We start from the raw sequence: 20489 nt of genomic DNA on the forward strand, positions 1-20489 counted from the left end.
TTATTTATTTGTTTATTTGGCATGTGTATTAGTAAATTCGCTAGAGGAGTAATTTTAAAGACTTTTTAGATTAACTTAGGGATAATTCCAAATTAATTAGGTACCGTTCGTAAGAACGGGCGCGTAGGGGGTGCTCGTACCTTCCCTTCACGTAACCGAACTCCCGACCCCCGCTCTGGTAACGTAGACCCATTCTACCCCTAACGGGGTAGAAATCATGTGTTCTAACCACACTAAAAGGTTAGTGGCGACTCTGATATTCCTATTTTTCCTTGAAAATGAAAATTGATTTTTATTTCGCCACCCCAGGGCACACGTGCTCTGGGACGTCGCGACAAGGTTATGTATGGTCGATGACGTGTTGTATCAAGTCATGGATAAGGACTCGTCAGTGTCGATTTGGCTAAAATAGGAGTGCTAATACACGTCCAAGTCAGTTTCAAACAAGTTGTATCTTAAGAAAAAGATTTATTGGCTTAAGATGACGGATGGTTCAAACTTGAATCAGTACATCAACAAATTTAATTAGATCATTAGTGATCAAGGGTGAGTTGATGTGAAGTTCGAGGAGGAGGGCAAGGCATTAATGTTTCTAAATTCCCTACCTACGTCGCCTACATACAAGAATCTGGTTACGATGCTGACTTGGGAGAAAGAAACCTTAGAGTTGGAGGACATCATGAGTGCATTGCTAGGGTTCCATCAAAGGAAGAGGACTAGTGATAAGGGTTCACATGCTGAAGGGCTCGTGAAGAAGGGTAATCAGGATAGTGGAAAAGGCAAATCCTATAGTGGACGGAGTGGTAATAAAACTCAGTCCAAGAGGAAAAAGGATGTTCCCTATTTTAAGTGCGAGAAACTAAGGCATATACAATCGGAATGTCCAGAGTGGGAGAAGGGAAAGGCAAAAGCTCAAGAGGGTTCATCGAAATCCTTGAATGTAATTGAAGAAGGGGACTCAAGGAGCAATGATGGTGAGATGCTTTCCATTTCATCAGGTACAGAACACCTCACGGGTTCTTGGATCCTAGACACAGGATGTTCTTTTCACATGGCATCCAATAGAGTCTGGTTCACCACTTACAGATTGGTGAGTCTTAGCTCCATTCTAATAGGAAACAGTGCGGTCTGCAGCGTTGTCGGAATGGGGGATATCAAGATCAAGATGTACAATAGTGTGGTAAGGATGTTGTATAGGGTAAGGCATGTACCTGATCTATGGAAGAACGTGATATCATTGGGTGCTTTGGATTGTAACGGGTATAGTTACATGTACAAAAGTGGGACGAGGATGGTGTGTGATGGCATATTGATGGTGATGAAGGGACAAAGGATAATAAGGAATCTCTATGCATTGTAGGGTAACACAGTTGTAGATGGAGCTACAGCTGAGAGTTCTAAGTCAGGAAATATTGTTTTGTGTAATGTAACCACACACAAAATAGGAGAGTTGTAGGAGAGGCTTGAATTGGTTATATGGTATACTTTGGAGGTCCAGCTATGCACATTTCTAGTGAGATGGGATCTAGGCTTGGTTTTATGTCCAGAGAGTGCATCTTTTTGGTATATAAGAAAGATGGGTTCAAGTTGGGTGATCCAATAGCAAATAAGGTGGCGATTGGTGGAGACATGGTCTTAGATGTTCAAATCAAAAGACAACGTACTCAGGTAGACGAAGAGAAACGGGTGCCAGAAAGTTGCAGTAGTAGCAATGAGCATGTCCTACAGGTGGAGTCAGAGACTTAGGGCAGAAGTACGGGGAGTTCAAACTTAGGAGACTTGCAGTATCATAGGACAAATTGGAGCAGAAAGTAAATTGTGATGCAAGTGGAGTTTTAGACTTAGTACAGAGATGACGTTGGTCATAATGTTGGCAGTTCGAGCTCGGGAGACCAGCAGGATCACAATGGTCTCAAAGACACTATTAGGCCACTGCCCAAGTATGATTTGATGTCTTGTGCAACCATTACTACCAGGAAGGATCCTACTACCTTTCAGGAGGTAGTGCATGACTAGGAGAAGGGTAGGTAGATAGGTGCCATAGTGGAGGAGATGGAGGTATTGTCTAATAATTAGATTTGGGGGGGGGGGGGGGAGGGGTTGGTGGTGCTCCCAGATGAGGAGAGGGAGAGCGGCCACAAGTGGGCAAGTATTATGTTGTTTTATGTGAGTGACATGCCGATTGCTAGAAATAACTTTTAGGCAATTGAGATAAGGCTTGGACTGGTAATGTTGTAAGAACCCAAACCGTGATAAATGGGTTTAAATAAACAAAAGAGGGAAATTTTGGTAAAAGAGCAAGCATCGTTGACGAAGCCAGATTTCATCGATGAAGACTTTGTTATTCTCGTCGATGAAATTTAGAGACTCATCGACGAGGAGAAGCAGAGGAGTTTTGGAAAAACCGATGATTTCAGATTTGTCGACGAGGCCACCGATTCGTCAACGAAGTCAGTGAAAGATTCATCGACGAGAACACCTTTTCGTCGACGAATTGGGCTAGGTCAAAGGGCTATAAATAGAATATTCTTTACTTCCAAGCTAAGAAACTTCAATCTTATCTCTCTCTCTAGAACTCTCTCCCTCTCTCTCTCTCTCTCTAGATTTCTTTGCTGATCGTTGTTGGAATCAGAAATGTGAAGTTACCATAAAGATCGTGGAAGGATTCTTTACAAGTTCTACGAATTGGAATCCCGTTTCGGAGATTTTCAGGTTTTGGCATAAAATCGAGGTAAGGCTCGGTTTTCAATTCTGATCTGGTAGTTTAGTAGAGAACGGCCTTATGAGTATATTCTATACTGTGATTTGTAGGTTTTGGAACTTGGTTCGTTGTTTAAGGGCCTTGGAGTTTGGGATTGACTATTCGGGGAAAAGGTAAGGGGAACTGTGTTCATATTGGTTATTTTTTAAATCGGACTCGGTGTAACTATGGTTTAAGGTCCTGTATGCGTTTTGACTATTCATTTGGGGGGATCTAACGGGAAAAACTATGGGTTTTTCATTATTACAGTTTTGGGAAAAGGGGGCGACGAGCTGCATCTCGGGTTTTGTTGAAAATCGAGGGTATATGTTGATTTATACTATGTTATTGGGATGGTCGTGCCTTGACTTGTTTAAACTGTATTTTTTTGGAAAACCATGATTTAGATTACCAAATGGGTGTGGCTTGTTTGGTTATATAAGTATGCATATGTTGTATCTTGGTGAAATGCAAATAGGAACGGGGTTCCGAATTATTCCAGGTTTGAAAATTTGACTTTTTCTGAAGAGTGCGCAATACCACTAGAATGGTCGGACTTTGAGTCGAAGGGTGTGGGAACACCAAATCTGCACCGGTTCAATGCTGATTCTACACCAGGTTACCGGGGGCACCGTCATTTGTCGAAGGGTGTGAAATATCACTAGATCACCAGTTTTTACCAAAGGGTGTGAAATACCACCAGACAGTCCAGTTTTGAGCTGAAGGGTGTGACGACACTAGATTGTATTGCTTGTTTTGTGAAAATACTGGAATTGGTTTTGATTGTTGTGATTATTGAACTATGCATGTTAGTATGTCATGATAACATTCATATGCCACACACCGATATAACCTGTGTTCTTCCTTACTGAGAGGTGTCTCACCCCTGCTGTACGTACATTTTTACAGGTCTTTCAAGTAACTGGAACTAGCGTCCTGGTGTAGGAAGCGTAGTGGCCGGTGTACTACGTTTAGCGCTTGGGTAAGTGTTAGGACTTTATTTTTGATGGGGTGCCATTTTGAGATGTGTTTGGGCACCCGTATATACGTTTTTTATAGAGCCATGTTCTGCTCTTGTATAAACTCTAGTATGGTACTGTATATATTTATATAGATGACCTTTTTTCGCTGCGTATATGTTTGTGATTGGATGTATTTAGGGTTCCTGAGAACCCCACGGGGTCAGACCCTCATCCATTGTACTGTATCTTTGGATGTTTGATCGAATATAGGGACAAGTTAGATTACATTTTCACCCTTGGGCCCCATTTTGGGGTTCGGGGTGTGACAATTTGGTATCAGAGCTAACTAGGTTACTAGATCTTGTGGACTTGGTTAGGCTTAGTTGTGAGTATATACCAGAGTATAGGATGTGGATATGGGTAGTGTTGGTTGAGGATTGTTCAGTTGCTAGACCGGGAATTGTCGATGGTATTTCGTGTTTTTCCTAGGATGACTATTCTAGTAAAAGTAGGGCAGATCATTGATGACTTTCGTGTCAGTGTGATAGGACAGACCTAGACCTGGTAGGGAGTGGTTAACACGATTAGTGTAGATCATAGTGTTAACTGTATGTGTCGTAGGAATACTTATAGCTTCCCATTATGCTGCAGAATGGATCCCAAGGATAATGACTTGGGGAGTGGCTCCAAGGAGACTGCAAGTGATGAGTCTCCTTCTGCGCCTCGAGGTTTGATGATGCAGGTGTTATGGGAGATCGGGTGGAGTGTGAGGTGACGCGAGTGCTCTCCTACTGCTGCGGGGTGCACCATTGAGAGGTTCACATGCATGCATCCTCTGACGTTCTCTGGAGGACCTAACTCGACGATAGTTGAGGATTGGGTGAAGAAGACTAAGAGGATCTTGGAGGTCCTGCACTACACAGATAGGCAACGAGTCCTTTATGCCACCTTCCCGCTATCTAGGGAGGTGGGTCGATGGTGGACTGTAGTGAATCTGCTAGAGAAGCAGAAGGGTGGTCCTGAGGAGATGACGTGGAGCCGTTTTAAGGAGGCGGATCAGGAATCGAGGAAGAGGACAGTACCTTCTGGTTCTTAGACAGGATCTTGTCAGGGATCGTGGAAAAAGACGAGCAAGGGCTCAAGTTACCGCCAAAATACCGAGCACCAGGATTCTCAAGGGAGCCAGACTCATGGACATTGTGCCAGATGCCACAAATGGCATGAAGGTGAGTGCCAGTCATTTGGGGCTAACTACTATAACTGTGGCCAGTCAGGTCACATGTTTCGTGATTGTCATGCAACGATGCACCGAAGCGAGATGTGCCTGCAATCAGTGGGAGCCAAGGAAGCAACCAGATACCTCGGGGAACCGTTCATTCGAATATAGCTCCGGCCAGAGTATACTCTCTTACTCCAGAGGACACTGAGCATACAAGTAACATGGTGACAGGTACCTTATTATTGCTTTCGAATAAAGCTTCTATTTTGTTTGATTCAGGTGCAACCCACTCTTTTGTATTTGTGAATTTTATGGGACGGTGTGGGATTAAGACCCGAGACATGAATGAGGTGTTATCTGTTATTACGCCATCTGGGAGTGTATCTTTCTATAGGAAGATGTTGGTAGACTGCCCGGTGGAAATTCAGGGAAACCTGCTACTGGTAAACCTTGTGGTGTATGACATGTCGGGGTTTGATATCATCTTGGGGATGGATTGGTTGTTCTCCAGTTTTGCGGTGATCAACTGTCGTAGGAAGGTAGTAGTGTTTAGACCACCTGGGGAGCAGGAATATGAATTCATGGGAATGTGTGTGCTTTCGGCGCCACAGATTCTATCGGCATTGCAAGCTAGGATGCTACTCTTGGACGGATGTCAGGGGTATCTAGCTTGTATGAAGGAACCGCCGCGGGATAAGTTGAGGCTCGAGGATATTTGGGTAGTCAGCGAGTTTTCGGATGTGTTTCCAGATGATTTACCTAGCTTACCACCGGTTCGTGAGGTGGAGTTTTTGATAGAGTTTCTGCCTGGTAAGACACCGATCTTTAAAGCTCCATACCGGATGGCTCCAATAAAACTTTGGGAGTTGAAGAAGCAGTTACAAGAATTACTGGATAGGGGATTCATTCGACCTAGTGTTTCACCCTAGGGAACTCCAGTATTGTTTGTGAAGAAGAAGGATGGGTCGATGCAGATGTGCATTGATTACCGTGAGATTTATAAGGTAATTGTGAAGAATCGCTATCCATTACCTCGTATAGATGATCTCTTTGACCAGTTGCAGGGGACGCGAGTCTTTTTGAAGATCGATTTGCGGTCAGGATATCATCAGGTGAGGGTCAAATAGGAGGATGTAGCGAAGACGGCTTTCCGAATCAAATATGGTCACTATGAGTTTTTGGTCATGCCATTTGGATTGACGAATGCTCCGGCGGTGTTCATGGATCTGATGAACAGGGTTTTCCATGAGTACCTGGATCGATTCATGGTGGTGTTCATTGATGACATTCTGCTATACTCGAGGAGTACGAAAGAGCACGTGGAACATTTGAGGTTAGTGTTACAAATTCTGTGAGAGAAGAAGTTGTATGCTAAATTGAAGAAATGTGAATTCTAGTTAAGTCAGATTGCATTCTTAGGCCATGTGGTTACTGGGATGGTATATCAATTGATCTTAGTAAGATTGAAGTTGTGGTCGACTGGGTAAGGCCGAAGAATGTGTAGGAGGTTTAGAGTTTTCTAGGATTGGCTGGTTACTATCGTCGGTTCGTAGAGGGTTTCTCTAAACTATCTGGACCTTTGACACGATTGACCAGGAAAGGAGTGCAGTTTGAGTGGACCAGTGATTGTGAGCAGTGCTTTCAGGAGTTAAAGCATCGGCTGGTTACTGCTCCAGTGTTGACCATTCCTTCCGGGGATAGTGGGTTTGTGATTTGTAGTGACGTGTCTCTGAAATATCTAGGATGTGTGCTTATGCAGCAGGGTAAGGTAGTGGCGTATGCTTCTCGGCAATTGAAAGAGTACGATAAGAATTACCCTACGCATGATCTGGAATTGGCTGTTGTGGTATATGCACTGAAGATCTAGCGACACTATCTATATGAGGTGTAGTGTGAAATCTTCACTAACCATAAGAGCCTCAGGTATTTCTTCACGCAGAAGGAGTTGAATATGAGGCAGAGACGGTGGCTAGACTTTATTAAGGACTACGATTGCATGATCAGTTATCACCCGGAGAAGGCTAATGTGGTAGCTGATGCATTGAGTCAGAAGTCAGGGCCTACAGCTGTATCTGCAGTTATAACTCAGTGTCACATCAGATGGGATTTGGAGAGCTCAGACATAGAGTTGGTTGTTGGTGATCATCAGACTTATTTTGCTGGTTTGGTGGTCCAGCCAACTTTGTTTGAGCGTATAAAGGCCGCGTAGGCTAGTGATGCAGAGTTGGCAGAGGTTAGGAAAAAGGTACAGTAGGGACTGATTACAGAGTTTAACATCTTTAAGGGAGGTGTGTTGAGATTTGGGACCAGGTTGTGTGTTCCGAATGATGATGAGATCATAAGGACGATTTTAGAGGGGGCGCATCGTTCTTTGTATATGGTACATCCTGGTAGTACAAAGATATATCGGGACTTGCGTGAGACCTTCTGGTGGTCGGGTATGAAGAGGCAAATTGCTCAGTTGGTGGAGTAGTGTCTGACGTGTCAGTAGGTGAAAGCTGAACATTAGAGGCCGGCAGGGCCGTTGCAGTCTTTGCCTATTCTGGTGTGGAAATATGAGCATATTTCCATGGATTTTGTGACTGGACTGCCACCAGCACTTCACGGGCAGAATGCTATTTGGGTAATCATGGATAAATTGACGAAATCTGCTCATTTCATACCAATGAAGGTTGACTATCCTTTGAGTAGGCTAGCAGATATGTACGTGCATGAGATTGTGAGAATGCACGGAGTACCAGTGTCCATTGTGTCGGATCGAGATCCGAGGTTTACTTCTCGATTCTAGATGAGCTTGCAAGAGGCATAGGGGACTAAGCTTACTTTCAGTACAGTGTTCCACCCCTAGACTGATGGATAGTCGAAGAGGATGATACATATTTTGGAAGATATGTTGCGAGCTTGTGTGTTAGACTTCGGTGGTAGCTGGATATAGTTTATGCCACTTGTAGAGTTCGCCTATAATAATAGCTTCCAGTCTAGCAATGGGATGGCACCATTCGAGGCTTTGTATGGTCGGAGGTGTCGATCTCCTTTGTGTTGGGATGAGGTTGGTGAACGTCAGGTGTTAGGACCTGAACTTGTGCAACAGGCGTCTGAGAAGGTGGGTTTGATCCGGGAAAGGATTAGATCAGCTCAGAGTTGGCAGAAAAGTTATGCAAATGTTCACCGCCGTGAGTTAGAGTTCGAAGTGGGAGGTAAGGTATTTCTGCTTATTGCTCTGACGAAAGGGGTGATGAGATTCGGCAAGAAGGGCAAGTTGAGCTCGAGGTATATCAGACCATTCGAGGTACATGAACGAGTGGCCCAGTAGCCTATAGGATTGCATTACCTCCAACACTTTTGAGGGTCCACGATGTGTTTCACGTATTCATGTTGAGAAGGTACGTGTTGGATCCTTCACATGTTATTAGTTATGATGAGCTGGAAATTGGGGATACTTTAGCGTATGAGGAGATACTTGTTCAGGTTCTAGACCGTAAAGTTCAGAAGCTTTGTACCAAAGAGATACCGTTAGTGAATGTATTATGCCGAAACCACGAGGTTGAGGAAGCTTCTTAGGAACTAGAAACAGAAATATGCCGGAAGTATCCACAGTTGTTTTGAGCACTTGTACATGATCCTACTGTGGGTTGGAATAGGTGGTTAGTCGTCGGGAGTGTGTATATTGTGAACTTCTGAGAACGTTGTATATGTAACCACGGTATTCCTCCACCATAAGTGAGGGCATGTATGTGTATGTGTATAATGGGGCTACGCTATAGTGGTCGCCAGTTTTCTCTAGAGTTTTGTTTATGTATTCGATTATATGAATGAGTTTGTGAATGAGAAATGGCAAATTTCGAGGACGAATTTTTTGTAAGGAGGGGAGATTGTGAGAACTCGAACCATGATAAATGGGTTTAAATAAACAAGAGAGGGACATTTTGGTAAAATAGCAAGCCTCATCGACGAAGCCTTTGTTATTCTCGTCGATGAAATTTAGAGACTCGTCAACGAGGAGAAGCCGAGGAGTTTTGAAAAAATTGGTGATCTCAGATTCGTCGAAGAGGCCATCGATTCGTCGACGAAGTCAGTGAAAGATTCGTCAACGAGAACACCTTTTCGTCGACAATTGGCTCGGGTAAAAGGGCTATAAATAGAATATTCTTTACTTCCAAGCTAAGAAACTTCAATCTTATCTCTCTCTCTAGAACTCTCCCTACTCTCTCTCTCTCTCTAGATTTTTTCACCGATCGTTGTTGGAATCAGAAATCTGAAGTTATCACGAGGATCATGGAAGGATTCGCTACAAGTTCTACGGATTGGAATCCCGTTTCGGAGATTTTTGGGTTTTGGCATAAAATCAAGGTAAGGCTCGGTTTTCAATTCTGATCCGGTAGTTTAGTAGAGAACGGTCCTGTGAGTATATTCTGTAATGTGATTTGTAGGTTTTGGAACTCGGTACTCTGTTTAGGGGTCTTGTAGTTCGAGATTGACTATTCGGGGAAAAGGTAAGGGGAACTGTGTTTATATCGGTTATTTTTAAAATCGGACTCGGTGGAACTGTGGTTCACGGTCCTATGTGTGTTTTGACTACTCATTTGGGGGGGATCTAATGGGGAAAACTATGAGTTTTTCATTATTACAATTTTGGGAAAAGGGGGCGACGGGCTGCATCCTGGGTTTTGTTGAAAATCGAGGGTATATGTTGATTTATACTAGGTTATTGGGATGACCATGCCTTGACTTGTTTAAACTGTATTTGTTTGGAAAACCATGATTTAGATTACCGAATGGGTGTGGTTTTTTTGGTTATATGAGTATGCATATGTTGTACCTTGGTGAAATGCAAATAGGAACGGGGTTCTGAATTGTTCCAGGTTTGAAAATCCAGCTTTTGCCGAAGAGTGCGCAATACCACTAAATTGACCAACTTTTGAGCTGAAGGGTGTGCGAACACCCGATTTGCACCGGTTCAACGCTGATACTATGCTAGGTTGCGGGGGCACCGACGTTTGCCGAAGGGTGTGAAATATCACCAGACTGCCGGCATTTGCTGAAGGGTGTGGAATATCAACAGATCACCGGTTTTTACCGAAGGGTGTGAAATACCACTAGATAGTCTGGCTTCGAGCCGAAGGGTGTGACGACACCAGATTGTATTACTTGTTTTGAGAAAATACTGGAACTGGTTTTGATTGTTGTGATTATTGAACTATGCATGTTAGTATGTCATGATAACATTCATATGCCACACACCGATATAACATGTGTTCTTCCTTACTGAGAGGTGTCTCACCCCTGCTGTACGTACATTTTTACAGGTCTTTCAAGTAACTGGAACTAGCGTCCTGGTGTAGGAAGCGTAGTGGTCGGTGTACTACGTTTAGCGCTTGGGTAAGTGTTAGGACATTATTTTTGATGGGGTGCCATTTTGAGATGTGTTTGGGCACCCGTATATACGTTTTTTATAGAGCCATGTTCTGCTCTTGTATAAACTCTAGTATGGTACTGTATATATGTATATAGATGACCTTTTTTCGCTGCGTATATGTTTGTGATTGGATGTATTTAGGGTTCCTGAGAACCCCACGGGGTCAGACCCTCATCCATTGTACTGTATCTTTGGATGTTTGATCGAATATAGGGACAAGTTAGATTACATTTTCACCCTTGGGCCCCATTTTGGGGTTCGGGGCGTGATGATGTGGTTGTTGATGAGGGTAGTCCTCACCTGATCCTTAGAGATGAGGGACTGCATGCAGGTGGGTTTTTCATTAACTCTTAGGGAAATGAGATGAGCGAGATGGTACAGTTTGAAGTGCAAAAAGAGTAATGCCTTGGTGATGGATGAAGGTAATAAGGGGGGAAAAGAAAGTCCAGAGGTGGTGGAAGATTGTTTTGTGCATTAGTCGACCGGAAGAGTGTAGGGTGAAGATGTGCCTTTTGAATTTGGATCACTCGGAAAGAGCACAGTGATAAAGAAATGGGACATTTTTGAACCTACTTCATTCATATGGATAAGTTGAGTATTCCAAACTTTCGTCTTTAATCGACATTGTTGGAATTGGTGTATTCCCAAGAGGGGGTGAATTGGGTAATTAAAAATATTCTCCGTGGTCAATTCTGATTCCACAAACAGTATTACACAAACCTAGAGTCTTTCTATATAATCAAAAATCCAATCAAATATTCAAACAATTAAACACAAACATTCGAGTGCTGAAATTTAAATTGCAGAAATTAAAAGCAGACACAAGAAGTGTTATCGGGGTTCGACCAATATTGTCTACGTCCCCACTTCAGCTCACAAGCCCGAGGGTTTTACTAATATTCACTTAACAGGTGGAGCGACATCGGTTACAATCAGGTCAAATTACCAAGGCTAACCTCAACCTTTACATACAATCCTTCTGAGTTAGATTATCACCCCTTTAGGCCACACTAAAATACAACAAATATTCAATATAGATTTTGTGTACAATAATGTGTGCTTCTCCAATAAGCAAACTTGTACAAATATAATCAATAGACTTAACAATGATGAGATCTATAAGCTTGGTGCAAATATGTGAAATAACACTCAAGGTAATGTCAATAATCAATCAAGTGTAAGAGTGTATTATCAGTCTATCTTTGAAACAATATATAAATATATATCAACTACAAATAGGGTTTCAAAGATTTTCAAGGAGTGTAATCTAAATATCTCAAAGTGATTTTCTCAAAATTTTAGCACAAGAGATAATAGAGCACAAGCTTGTCAAAAATATTTTTGCTTCGCAATCACAAAAAACAAGTTTGAGAGTCTTACAATACAAATGCAAAGACTCACAAGCTAAAAAGTTTCCCCACACAATGAATTTATTAATTAAATCAGAGGGGAAGAATTTTGGCTTAATTCTCAATCAAAAATCAACAAGCAATCAAAAGCAATGAGAGTTTGAGCAATAATTGGAAGTGTAGGATAACTTGGAATACTCTCACTCAATATTATTTTTCAAGAGAATGATCAAGGGAGGAGTATTTTGGTTTGTATTTGAGGGAAGAGCTCTAAAAAATTCAGAGGATATTTTCTTAATCAAAATCACTAATCTCTGCTTAATCTTTGCAAGTGAACACATATATATAGGCTCACTCAAAGACATAATCGTTGGGATATAAGGGTAATAATTAAATTTATTTTTAAACAAGTTTAGCCCAAATAACTCTATTTAACCCTTAATAACCCGCGGTAAAAATAGACCAATCTGAGATTTTCAGTCGCCTGATCCATAGGTTGGCCGCCCAAACACTCACAAAATGAAAAGTTCATTTTATCAATTCAGGTGCCCGGTGAAGGGTTTGGTTGGCTGGTCTAGGTGATTTTCCAACCTATTTAAGGTTCGCTAGCCTGAGCCTAAGTTCGGTCTTTTGAACTTCAACATTCGGTCGCTCAAGGTCAAAATAAATGTGAAGTTTGGGCGCCCGTAAACGATGAAAAAGTCTTCAATAAAAGTTCGGTCGACAGAAAACACTCAGTTCATTTCAGTTCGGTCGCCCAACCTTTAGTTAACATTTTGAATTTCCACACTTTCGATCGATCGAAGCGTTTTCAACGCACAAGTTCGGTCCCCCAAAGCCCTTTCCAATTTAGAACTTAAGTCATATTTTTACCCCTAATTGCATAGATAATAGTGGGAAATTTTCAAAGTATTTGTATAAGGACCTAGGGTCTCTCTAAGGTCGTTTTGAGCTTGTAGTTCTTATCATACATGTCATGCATTACTTATTACAGACCAAGGAAAATAAAATGAAATACAATACAACTTGAAACAAACAAGAAACTTCATGCTCTACTCCTTTGTAATATTGAGGATTGCACCAAATGATGTGCTCGTTTAAGTATTTCTTAGCTTTCATATCTCATCTTTCATTCGTGCTAAGAAAAGTAAACATATTTATACACCTAACACATAGATAAGATACTATGGTTTGTCATAATCAAAATAAGAGACGAACTCAAAAAATCAATAAACATCATTTGGTTTTCTTTTGGTTTTTGTTTATACACTTAACACACAGATAAGATACTATGGTTTGGCATAATCAAAATAGGAGACGGACTCAAAAAGTCAATAGACATCATTTGGTTCTCCTTTGGTTTTTGTTTATATTTGATTTGTTTGGTTTTGATTACATATATACATATTTAGATTGATTTATTTGGATTATTGTATTGGTATTTATTTATTAAGAGATGATTTTTTATAGTTTCTATATAAATCTCGTATCTCCTGCTTGTTATCATGATTTTTCTAGAGTTAATAAAATTGAGATTCGGGTTAAAAAAAGAAATACTGGATTGGTCGTATATTTCACGAGAATATATTAATGAAGATATATACATATGGGTTAAGTGCGTAACTAGAAAAGCAGCCAGAATAATAGAAATTGGAGGCGGTGAAGAAGCGGCGCGCGGCCCAGCTTTAAAGGCGCGGCGAGGCCGGCGCCAATTAACCGAAAAGTAGGCTAATTGAATGTACTGTTGCCGTTGGCATCCGCTCCCCAACTAATTTGACCCCTCTCTGCCCTCTCCCCTCCCTCACAACTCACAGCTCACGTACCCCATAGTCAATACTATTCCAATCCACTACCAAAAATTAAAATATAAACAAAACTAACCCTCTACAAAATTACACACACACACACACTCTATCTCTCTCTCTCTCTCAACCACATAACTTATTCATGAGGACCGTAACAAGTAACCACAGCCCCACGCCGTTTTCTCCCCCTCTTTTTAAACCCCTTCATCCCTCTCTCCCCCCTCCCATAACCCACCCACCTCACTCTCACACCACAACCCCGTCTCTCTCTCTCTCTCTCACGACATGGGAGCTAAGCAGTACCACTTCGAGCCAATCACAAAATGCAGCTCCGGCGGCCGATCCAACCAGACCGTGGCGGCAGACCTCGACGGCACCCTCCTGGTCTCCCGCAGCGCCTTCCCCTACTTCATGCTGGTGGCCCTTGAGGCCGGCAGCCTCCTCCGCGCCCTCCTCCTCCTCGCCTCCGTCCCCTTCGTCTACTTCACCTACCTCTTCCTCTCAGAGGCTTTCGCCATCAACACTTTCGTCTTCATCACCTTCGCCGGCCTCAAAATCCGCGACGTCGAGCTCGTTGCCCGCTCCGTCCTCCCCAAGTTCTACGCCGAGGACGTCCACCCCGACACCTGGCGGGTCTTCAATTCCTTCGGGAAGCGCTACATCGTCACGGCCAACCCCAGAATCATGGTGGAGCCGTTCGTGAAGAACTTCATGGGCGCCGATAAGGTTCTGGGGACGGAGCTGGAGGTGACCAAGTCCGGCAGGGCCACTGGGTTTACAAGGAAGCCTGGCGTTCTCGTGAGGGAGCACAAGAGGATGGCCGTGAAGAGAGAGTTTGGTGCCAATTTGCCAGATTTGGGACTCGGGGATAGAGAGACTGACTATCAGTTCATGTCCATTTGCAAGGTTTGTTCTCCCAATTAATTCAGCCTTTTTTGTTTTGTTGCTTTTGTTTATGTTTAATTGTTGTGGTAGTGGCTCGATCTGTGCGCGACTTGGTCTCGTAACTCACCCTTGTTTTATCGTTTTCCTATTATTGTTGTGGCAGTCAAGTCTCGTAACTCACCCGCTTTTCTTTCTTTCTTCCTTATTTTTTTAAAAGAAATTTAATAATGAACAGTGCTCTATGGGACGTACGAGTGGGATCTTAATTTATTTCATGCTTCGTTAATTTTCCATGAAAACGACTATCACGTGTAATTTTTTTAATTTTAAAAATAATTATAATATATATCATACAGTTTTATTTATATTTCTATCCTTAATTTGTATGAAAAACTTGAGAATCATTATTTTATTTTCTTCAAGCTCGAGCTCCTGGTAAAAAATTTTAGAATGATACAATATTATGTTCCTCTTTGAAGAAATAAAAAATTAAAATAATTTTGTTCATAACCACACCTGTTGCAGTCTTGTTTTTCTCCCTTTAAATTCAGTTGTACTTCATTTATGAGGCTTTATATTTTCGTTTCTACTTCAAAGTAATTTTTGATGTATGTGGTAATTTTTTACTTTCATTTTCTTATATATATGAGAGATAATTAAATATTTTGAACTCTAGACATAATTTTCATGTTCACCTAGAAATTGATATGACCTATTCACATCAATTGTTTTTAAAATTTAAAGCCAATAAATCCTTCCACCAACCTAAAAAAAATTATTGGATAATTAACAAAAGGTAATGATGTGTTATTTGATGTTAAGCTTGGGTCTTCTTCATGCTTTTCTTACCAGATCTTTACCTTCAACTCAAGTGGCATGAGTAAGGGAAGTACGTGCCGTACCCCATTAGCATAAGGCATTCAAACCAAATTTAGATTTCTGGAGGAATGCCACGTGTATCCCTCTCCACCAATCAAATCTGGAATACATATTAATAATATATAAAAAAAAGAAAAAAAGTTGTGGCGTCCATGTGGGGGGGTTACCGGTTACCTGCGAGTCAATTCGTCTTTTCTCAAATGTTGGTTGAGCGTGAATCGTGATCCCTTGTTTTTGTATGCACGGAGTCACAGGCTACTTGCCTACTTCCCTTCGTCTTTCTTTTTTCTCTCATTTTCCCTGGTTACAAATATTGGTCAGCTAACTTGGCCGCTTATGGTTTTATATGGGCGACCCTGCTGGACCTCAATGGATTTTCTTAACGAAATGATCTGTACACAATTTGGGTGAACTTGAATATTTATCTTTGGTTAAATTCCTCACATTTGACTCAACCTATGTATGTTGTATATGCGTATTTAATATACATCGAATTTGAGTTCCTTCTAACCCCGACTACTTCATCCATTAATTTTATTTACGGGAATGAAATTCAAATTCTTACCTGGAAATGGACACTATTCATTCTTCTCATCATATTTTACAAAGAAAAATGTTCGGTATATCAATGCTGCTAAGCCCATTAATTCTCCATTAATTTTATTTAACATTTATTTATAAACATCAAATGTAGGTGAGAGAAAGTAATGATGTGTGTTCTACATCTAACATAAAATTTAATGCACGTCTAATTAATGGCAGGAAGGATACCTGGTGCCAAGAACAAAATGCGAGCCGCTGCCAAGGAACAAGCTGCTAAGCCCCGTGATATTCCACGAGGGGCGGATGGTTCAGCGCCCAACCCCACTGGCGGCCCTCCTCACCTTCCTCTGGCTCCCCATCGGCGTCATCCTCTCCCTCCTCCGCGTCTACATCAACATCCCCTTGCCCGAAAAGATCGTCCGCTACAACTACAAGTTCCTCGGCATCAAGCTCATCGTCAAAGGCACCCCTCCCCCGCCTCCCAAGCCCGGCCACCCCGGCGTCCTCTTCGTCTGCAACCACCGCACCGTCCTCGACCCCGTCGTCACCGCCGTAGCCCTCGGCCGCAAAATCAGCTGCGTCACCTACAGCATTAGCAAGTTCTCCGAGCTCATCTCCCCCATCAAGGCCGTCGCCCTGTCCCGCGAGCGAGACAAGGACGCCCGCAACATCAAGCGTTTGCTGGAAGAAGGCGACCTCGTGATCTGCCCCGAGGGGACCACCTGTCGCGAGCCATTCCTCCTCCGCTTCAGCGCGCTCTTCGCCGAGCTCACCGACCGGATCGTGCCCGTGGCCATCCACGCCAAGCAGAGTGTGTTCCACGGGACCACCGTCCGCGGGTTCAAGTTCCTGGACCCGTATTTCGTGTTCATGAACCCCAGACCGGTCTACGAGATCACGTTCCTGAAACAGTTGCCGGCGGAGCTCACTTGCCGGGGCGGGAAGTCGCCGATCGAAGTGGCGAATTATATTCAGAGGGTGCTGTCAGGGACGCTGGGGTTTGAGTGCACCAATCTGACGAGGAAGGATAAGTACGCGATGCTCGCAGGGACGGACGGCCGGGTTCAGGCGCCGACGAAGGAAAAGAAGGAAGAAGAAGAATGAATGAAGTAACTAAAAAGTAAATCGATTTAAATATTTTTAGTGAATCGGTGGATCTTTTTCTTTTTCACATGTTTTGAATTAATCAAATGTTGTCATTACAATAAACTTATTGTGAGAAAATCACAAGATATGATCAGCTAATCTACATGTATATTGATGTTAATTTGTTGCGTATACTACGAATTTATCCATGAGACGGTGTTGATGGCGGTGGCAGCTGCGGCGATGGGTGGCTGGGGGTGGGCGACGGTGGTGGCGGCGGGCAGGGGCAGCATGTGTTGTGTGTGTTGGGGGACGGGGTGTGATAGTAGGTGGCTGTGGCGTGGTATTAAATGCACGTACGGTTGAATTTAAAATTAAATGTGGGCGAAGGGGTAGCTTCTTCTTTTGGAGACGTGGCTTCTTGCCACTTGCCACTATCCCTGTGGCCATCGAACCATGTATTCCGATATGAAAAAACGACGGGGGGACCAATGGTGTGTATTCCACTCGCGTGAGTCCCGATCACAGTTGAATACAAATTGGCCAATCAAATGAAATATAAACATATCTCCTCTCTCTCTCTCTTGGGGCCCACCCATGTGAGAACATTGTACGTATGACTGTGTAGAGTTTTTTTTTTTTAATTAAAATTATTTAAATACATTTCAGATGTAATTTTATATCCTCAATTGATACGTCCCAAAAAACAAAATAAACGCCGGATAATTTTATATTTTTTATACAAAAGAAGTTGAACCATACAAGTAGTGTTTTTAGCTAAAAAACACTTATTGAAGTAGTGTCCTTGCATGCCTCATGCAATAGGCATGGGTGATGTGGCCATTAAAGATGCTACACCAATTAGGTAGCATCTTTAGTCAAAGGAAAACACTATTCCATCTAGCTTTTTTTATTTTTACATGAAGAATAGCGTTAAATTGTAAAGTCTTTTTCAAGCATTCAAAGTCTAGCATAAGAGTTGTACTATTCATATGGTGGTTGTACTATTTATATGGTGGCTGCACTATTCATTTGGTGGTTGCACAAGTCTACAAAGATGGCTACATTATTCATTTAGTGGTTGCACAAGTCTACAAAGGTGGCTGCACTATTCATTTGATGGCTTTGAAAAAGAGGCTTACAAAACCCCTATAAATAGGGAAGTGGTGGTGAGGGAAGTTGTATCCATCCCAAGCATCTCCAACTCCACCTTAGAGAGAGAAATCAAGTACTCTCCTGCAAAGTATCTCTGTTGTAGCTTGTGTTTCTAGTTTCTCCTAATTTGAGAGAAGTTATATCATTATTTTTCATAATGGATTCATTCTACTCTTGCCCATGGTTTTTCCCTCGATTTGTTTGGGGGTTTTCCACGTAAATCTTGGTGTTAAGTCCTCTTTTCTAATTTCTTATTTTAGCTATGTGATACTGTTCCTACCCATTCAATTTCCTAACAGTGGTGTCAGAGCCTTGGGTTACGACCTTTGGGTTGGGGTTACTATTCACGGTTACTATTCACACGTGTCACCGGATACTTTTATAGTATTGTGAACGTATATGAGATTTGTTCAAGTATATAGTTCCATTCATTTACGATACTGTTCACGTATACGGTATTGATCACGGTGAAAAAGTGGGAGCCGGTTTAGTGGAGGAGCAGATCTTATCTACTACAATGGCAGCAAAGTACGAAATTGAGAAGTTCAATGGGGATAATTTCTCCCTTTGGAAATTGAAGATGAAAGCGGTCTTGAGAAAGGACAATTGCTTAGCGGCAATTGGAGACCGACCAACAGGGATAACTAACGAAAAATGGAATGAGATGAATGACAATGTTGTGGCTAATCTTCATCTAGCATTAGTAGATTCGGTGTTATCAAGCATTGTAGAGAAGAAGTCAGCAAAAGAAATTTGGGATGCGCTGACAAAGCTCTATGAGGTAAAGTCACTTCACAATAAGATCTTTTTAAAGAAGCGACTCTACTCTCTTCGAATGAATGAGTCCACATCGGTTACGGACCACATCAACAATCTTAATACGTTATTCTCCCAACTGACAACGTTAGGCCATAATATTGAGCCAACTGAATGAGCGGAGCTTCTACTCCAAAGTCTGCCAGATTCGTATGATCAACTCATCATCAACATTACAAATAATATTCAGTCAGATAATCTAGTCTTCGATGATGTTGCGGCGGCTATTCTGGAAGAAGAATCCAGAAGCAAAAACAAGGAAGACAGATTGTCCTGTTCTCAACAAGTTGAGGCACTATCGATGATGAGAGGAAGATCAATAGAATGTGGCCCTAGTGAGAGTCACAATCATGGTAGATCAAATTCAAGGAGTAAGAAGAATTTTAAATGCTACAACTGTGGCAAAAGAGGGCACATCTTGAAGGATTGTTGGCATAAGAAGAAGAATGCAAGGAAAGCTCCTGAGGAGAACGCTTCTCAAGGATGCACTGCGAGTACTTCCAGTGATGGCGAAATCCTGTACAATGAAGCGGAAATGATCTCTAAAGGTGGTAAGAAACTTATTGATGTATAGATCATGGATTCAGGAGCAACTTGGCACATGACCTCTCACTGAGACTGGTTCCACTCTTATGAACCTGTTTCAGGTGGATCTGTATTCATGGGTAATGATCATGCCTTAGAGATCGCTGGAGTTGGTAATATTAAACTGAAGATGTACGACAGTACAATTCGCACTATTCAAGGGGTACGACATGTGAAGGGCTTGAAGAAAAATTTATTGTCTTTTGGACAGTTAGATGACCTTAGCTATAAGACCCTTATTGAAAATGGGATCTTGAAGGTTGTCAAAGGTGCGCTTGTATTGATGAAAGCAGAAAAGATCGTGGCAAATCTAGACACACTACTGGAAAATACTATACAACAGGGAGACACATTAGTTGCATCAACCTAGGAAGAATCAACGATAATGTGGCATCGTAAACTTGGCCACATGTCTAAACGTGGTCTAAAGATTCTTTCAGAACGTAATCTTCTTCCCGAACTCATATCAGTAAGTCTGCCTTCTTGTGAGCATTGTGTTACAAGTAAGCAACATAGAATAAAATTTGAAAGATCTACTGCCAAAAGCAAACACATTCTAGACTTGATTCATTCTGATGTATGGGAATCACCAGTTCCATCCCTAGGAGGAGCGCATTATTTTGTATCATTTATTAATGACTACTCTAGGAGATTATGGGTGTATCCAATCAAGAGGAAGTCAGATGTGTTTCTAGTGTTCAAAGAATTCAAAGCGCAGGTGGAACTTGAATTTGGAAAAAGAATCAAGTGCTTAAGGACAGATAATGAAGGAGATTATAAAGATGACAATTTTATTTCATTTTGCAAGCAAGAGGGTATTCAAAGACAGTTCACTGTTGTGCATACACCTCAGCAAAATGGCATAGCAGAGCGGATGAACAGAATCATATTGGAAAGGACCAGAGCCATGTTGAAGACTGCAGATCTAACCAAGTCATTCTGGGCTGAAGCAGTCAAAACCACTTGTTATGTGACAAATCAATCACCGTCAACAGCAATTGGTTTGAAGACACCGATGGAGATGTGGATTGGTAAGCCAACCCAATATT

The 20489-nt window shown here is 42.1% G+C and overlaps 1 protein-coding gene across 1 annotated transcript; it reads left to right on the top strand.

Moving 5' to 3' along the window:
• Positions 1–13580: 13580 nt before the first annotated feature.
• On the top strand, positions 13581–17065 carry LOC131168076 (glycerol-3-phosphate 2-O-acyltransferase 6). Its single transcript, XM_058127271.1, has 2 exons — positions 13581–14397; positions 16018–17065. The coding sequence occupies exons 1-2, from the start codon at positions 13777–13779 to the stop codon at positions 16900–16902; spliced, it is 1506 nt and encodes a 501-aa protein (XP_057983254.1). The 5' UTR covers positions 13581–13776; the 3' UTR covers positions 16903–17065.
• The last annotated feature ends 3424 nt before the right edge of the window (positions 17066–20489 follow it).

This window comes from Malania oleifera, chromosome 11 (assembly GCF_029873635.1).
Source record: "Malania oleifera isolate guangnan ecotype guangnan chromosome 11, ASM2987363v1, whole genome shotgun sequence".
Lineage (NCBI taxonomy): Eukaryota > Viridiplantae > Streptophyta > Magnoliopsida > Santalales > Ximeniaceae > Malania > Malania oleifera.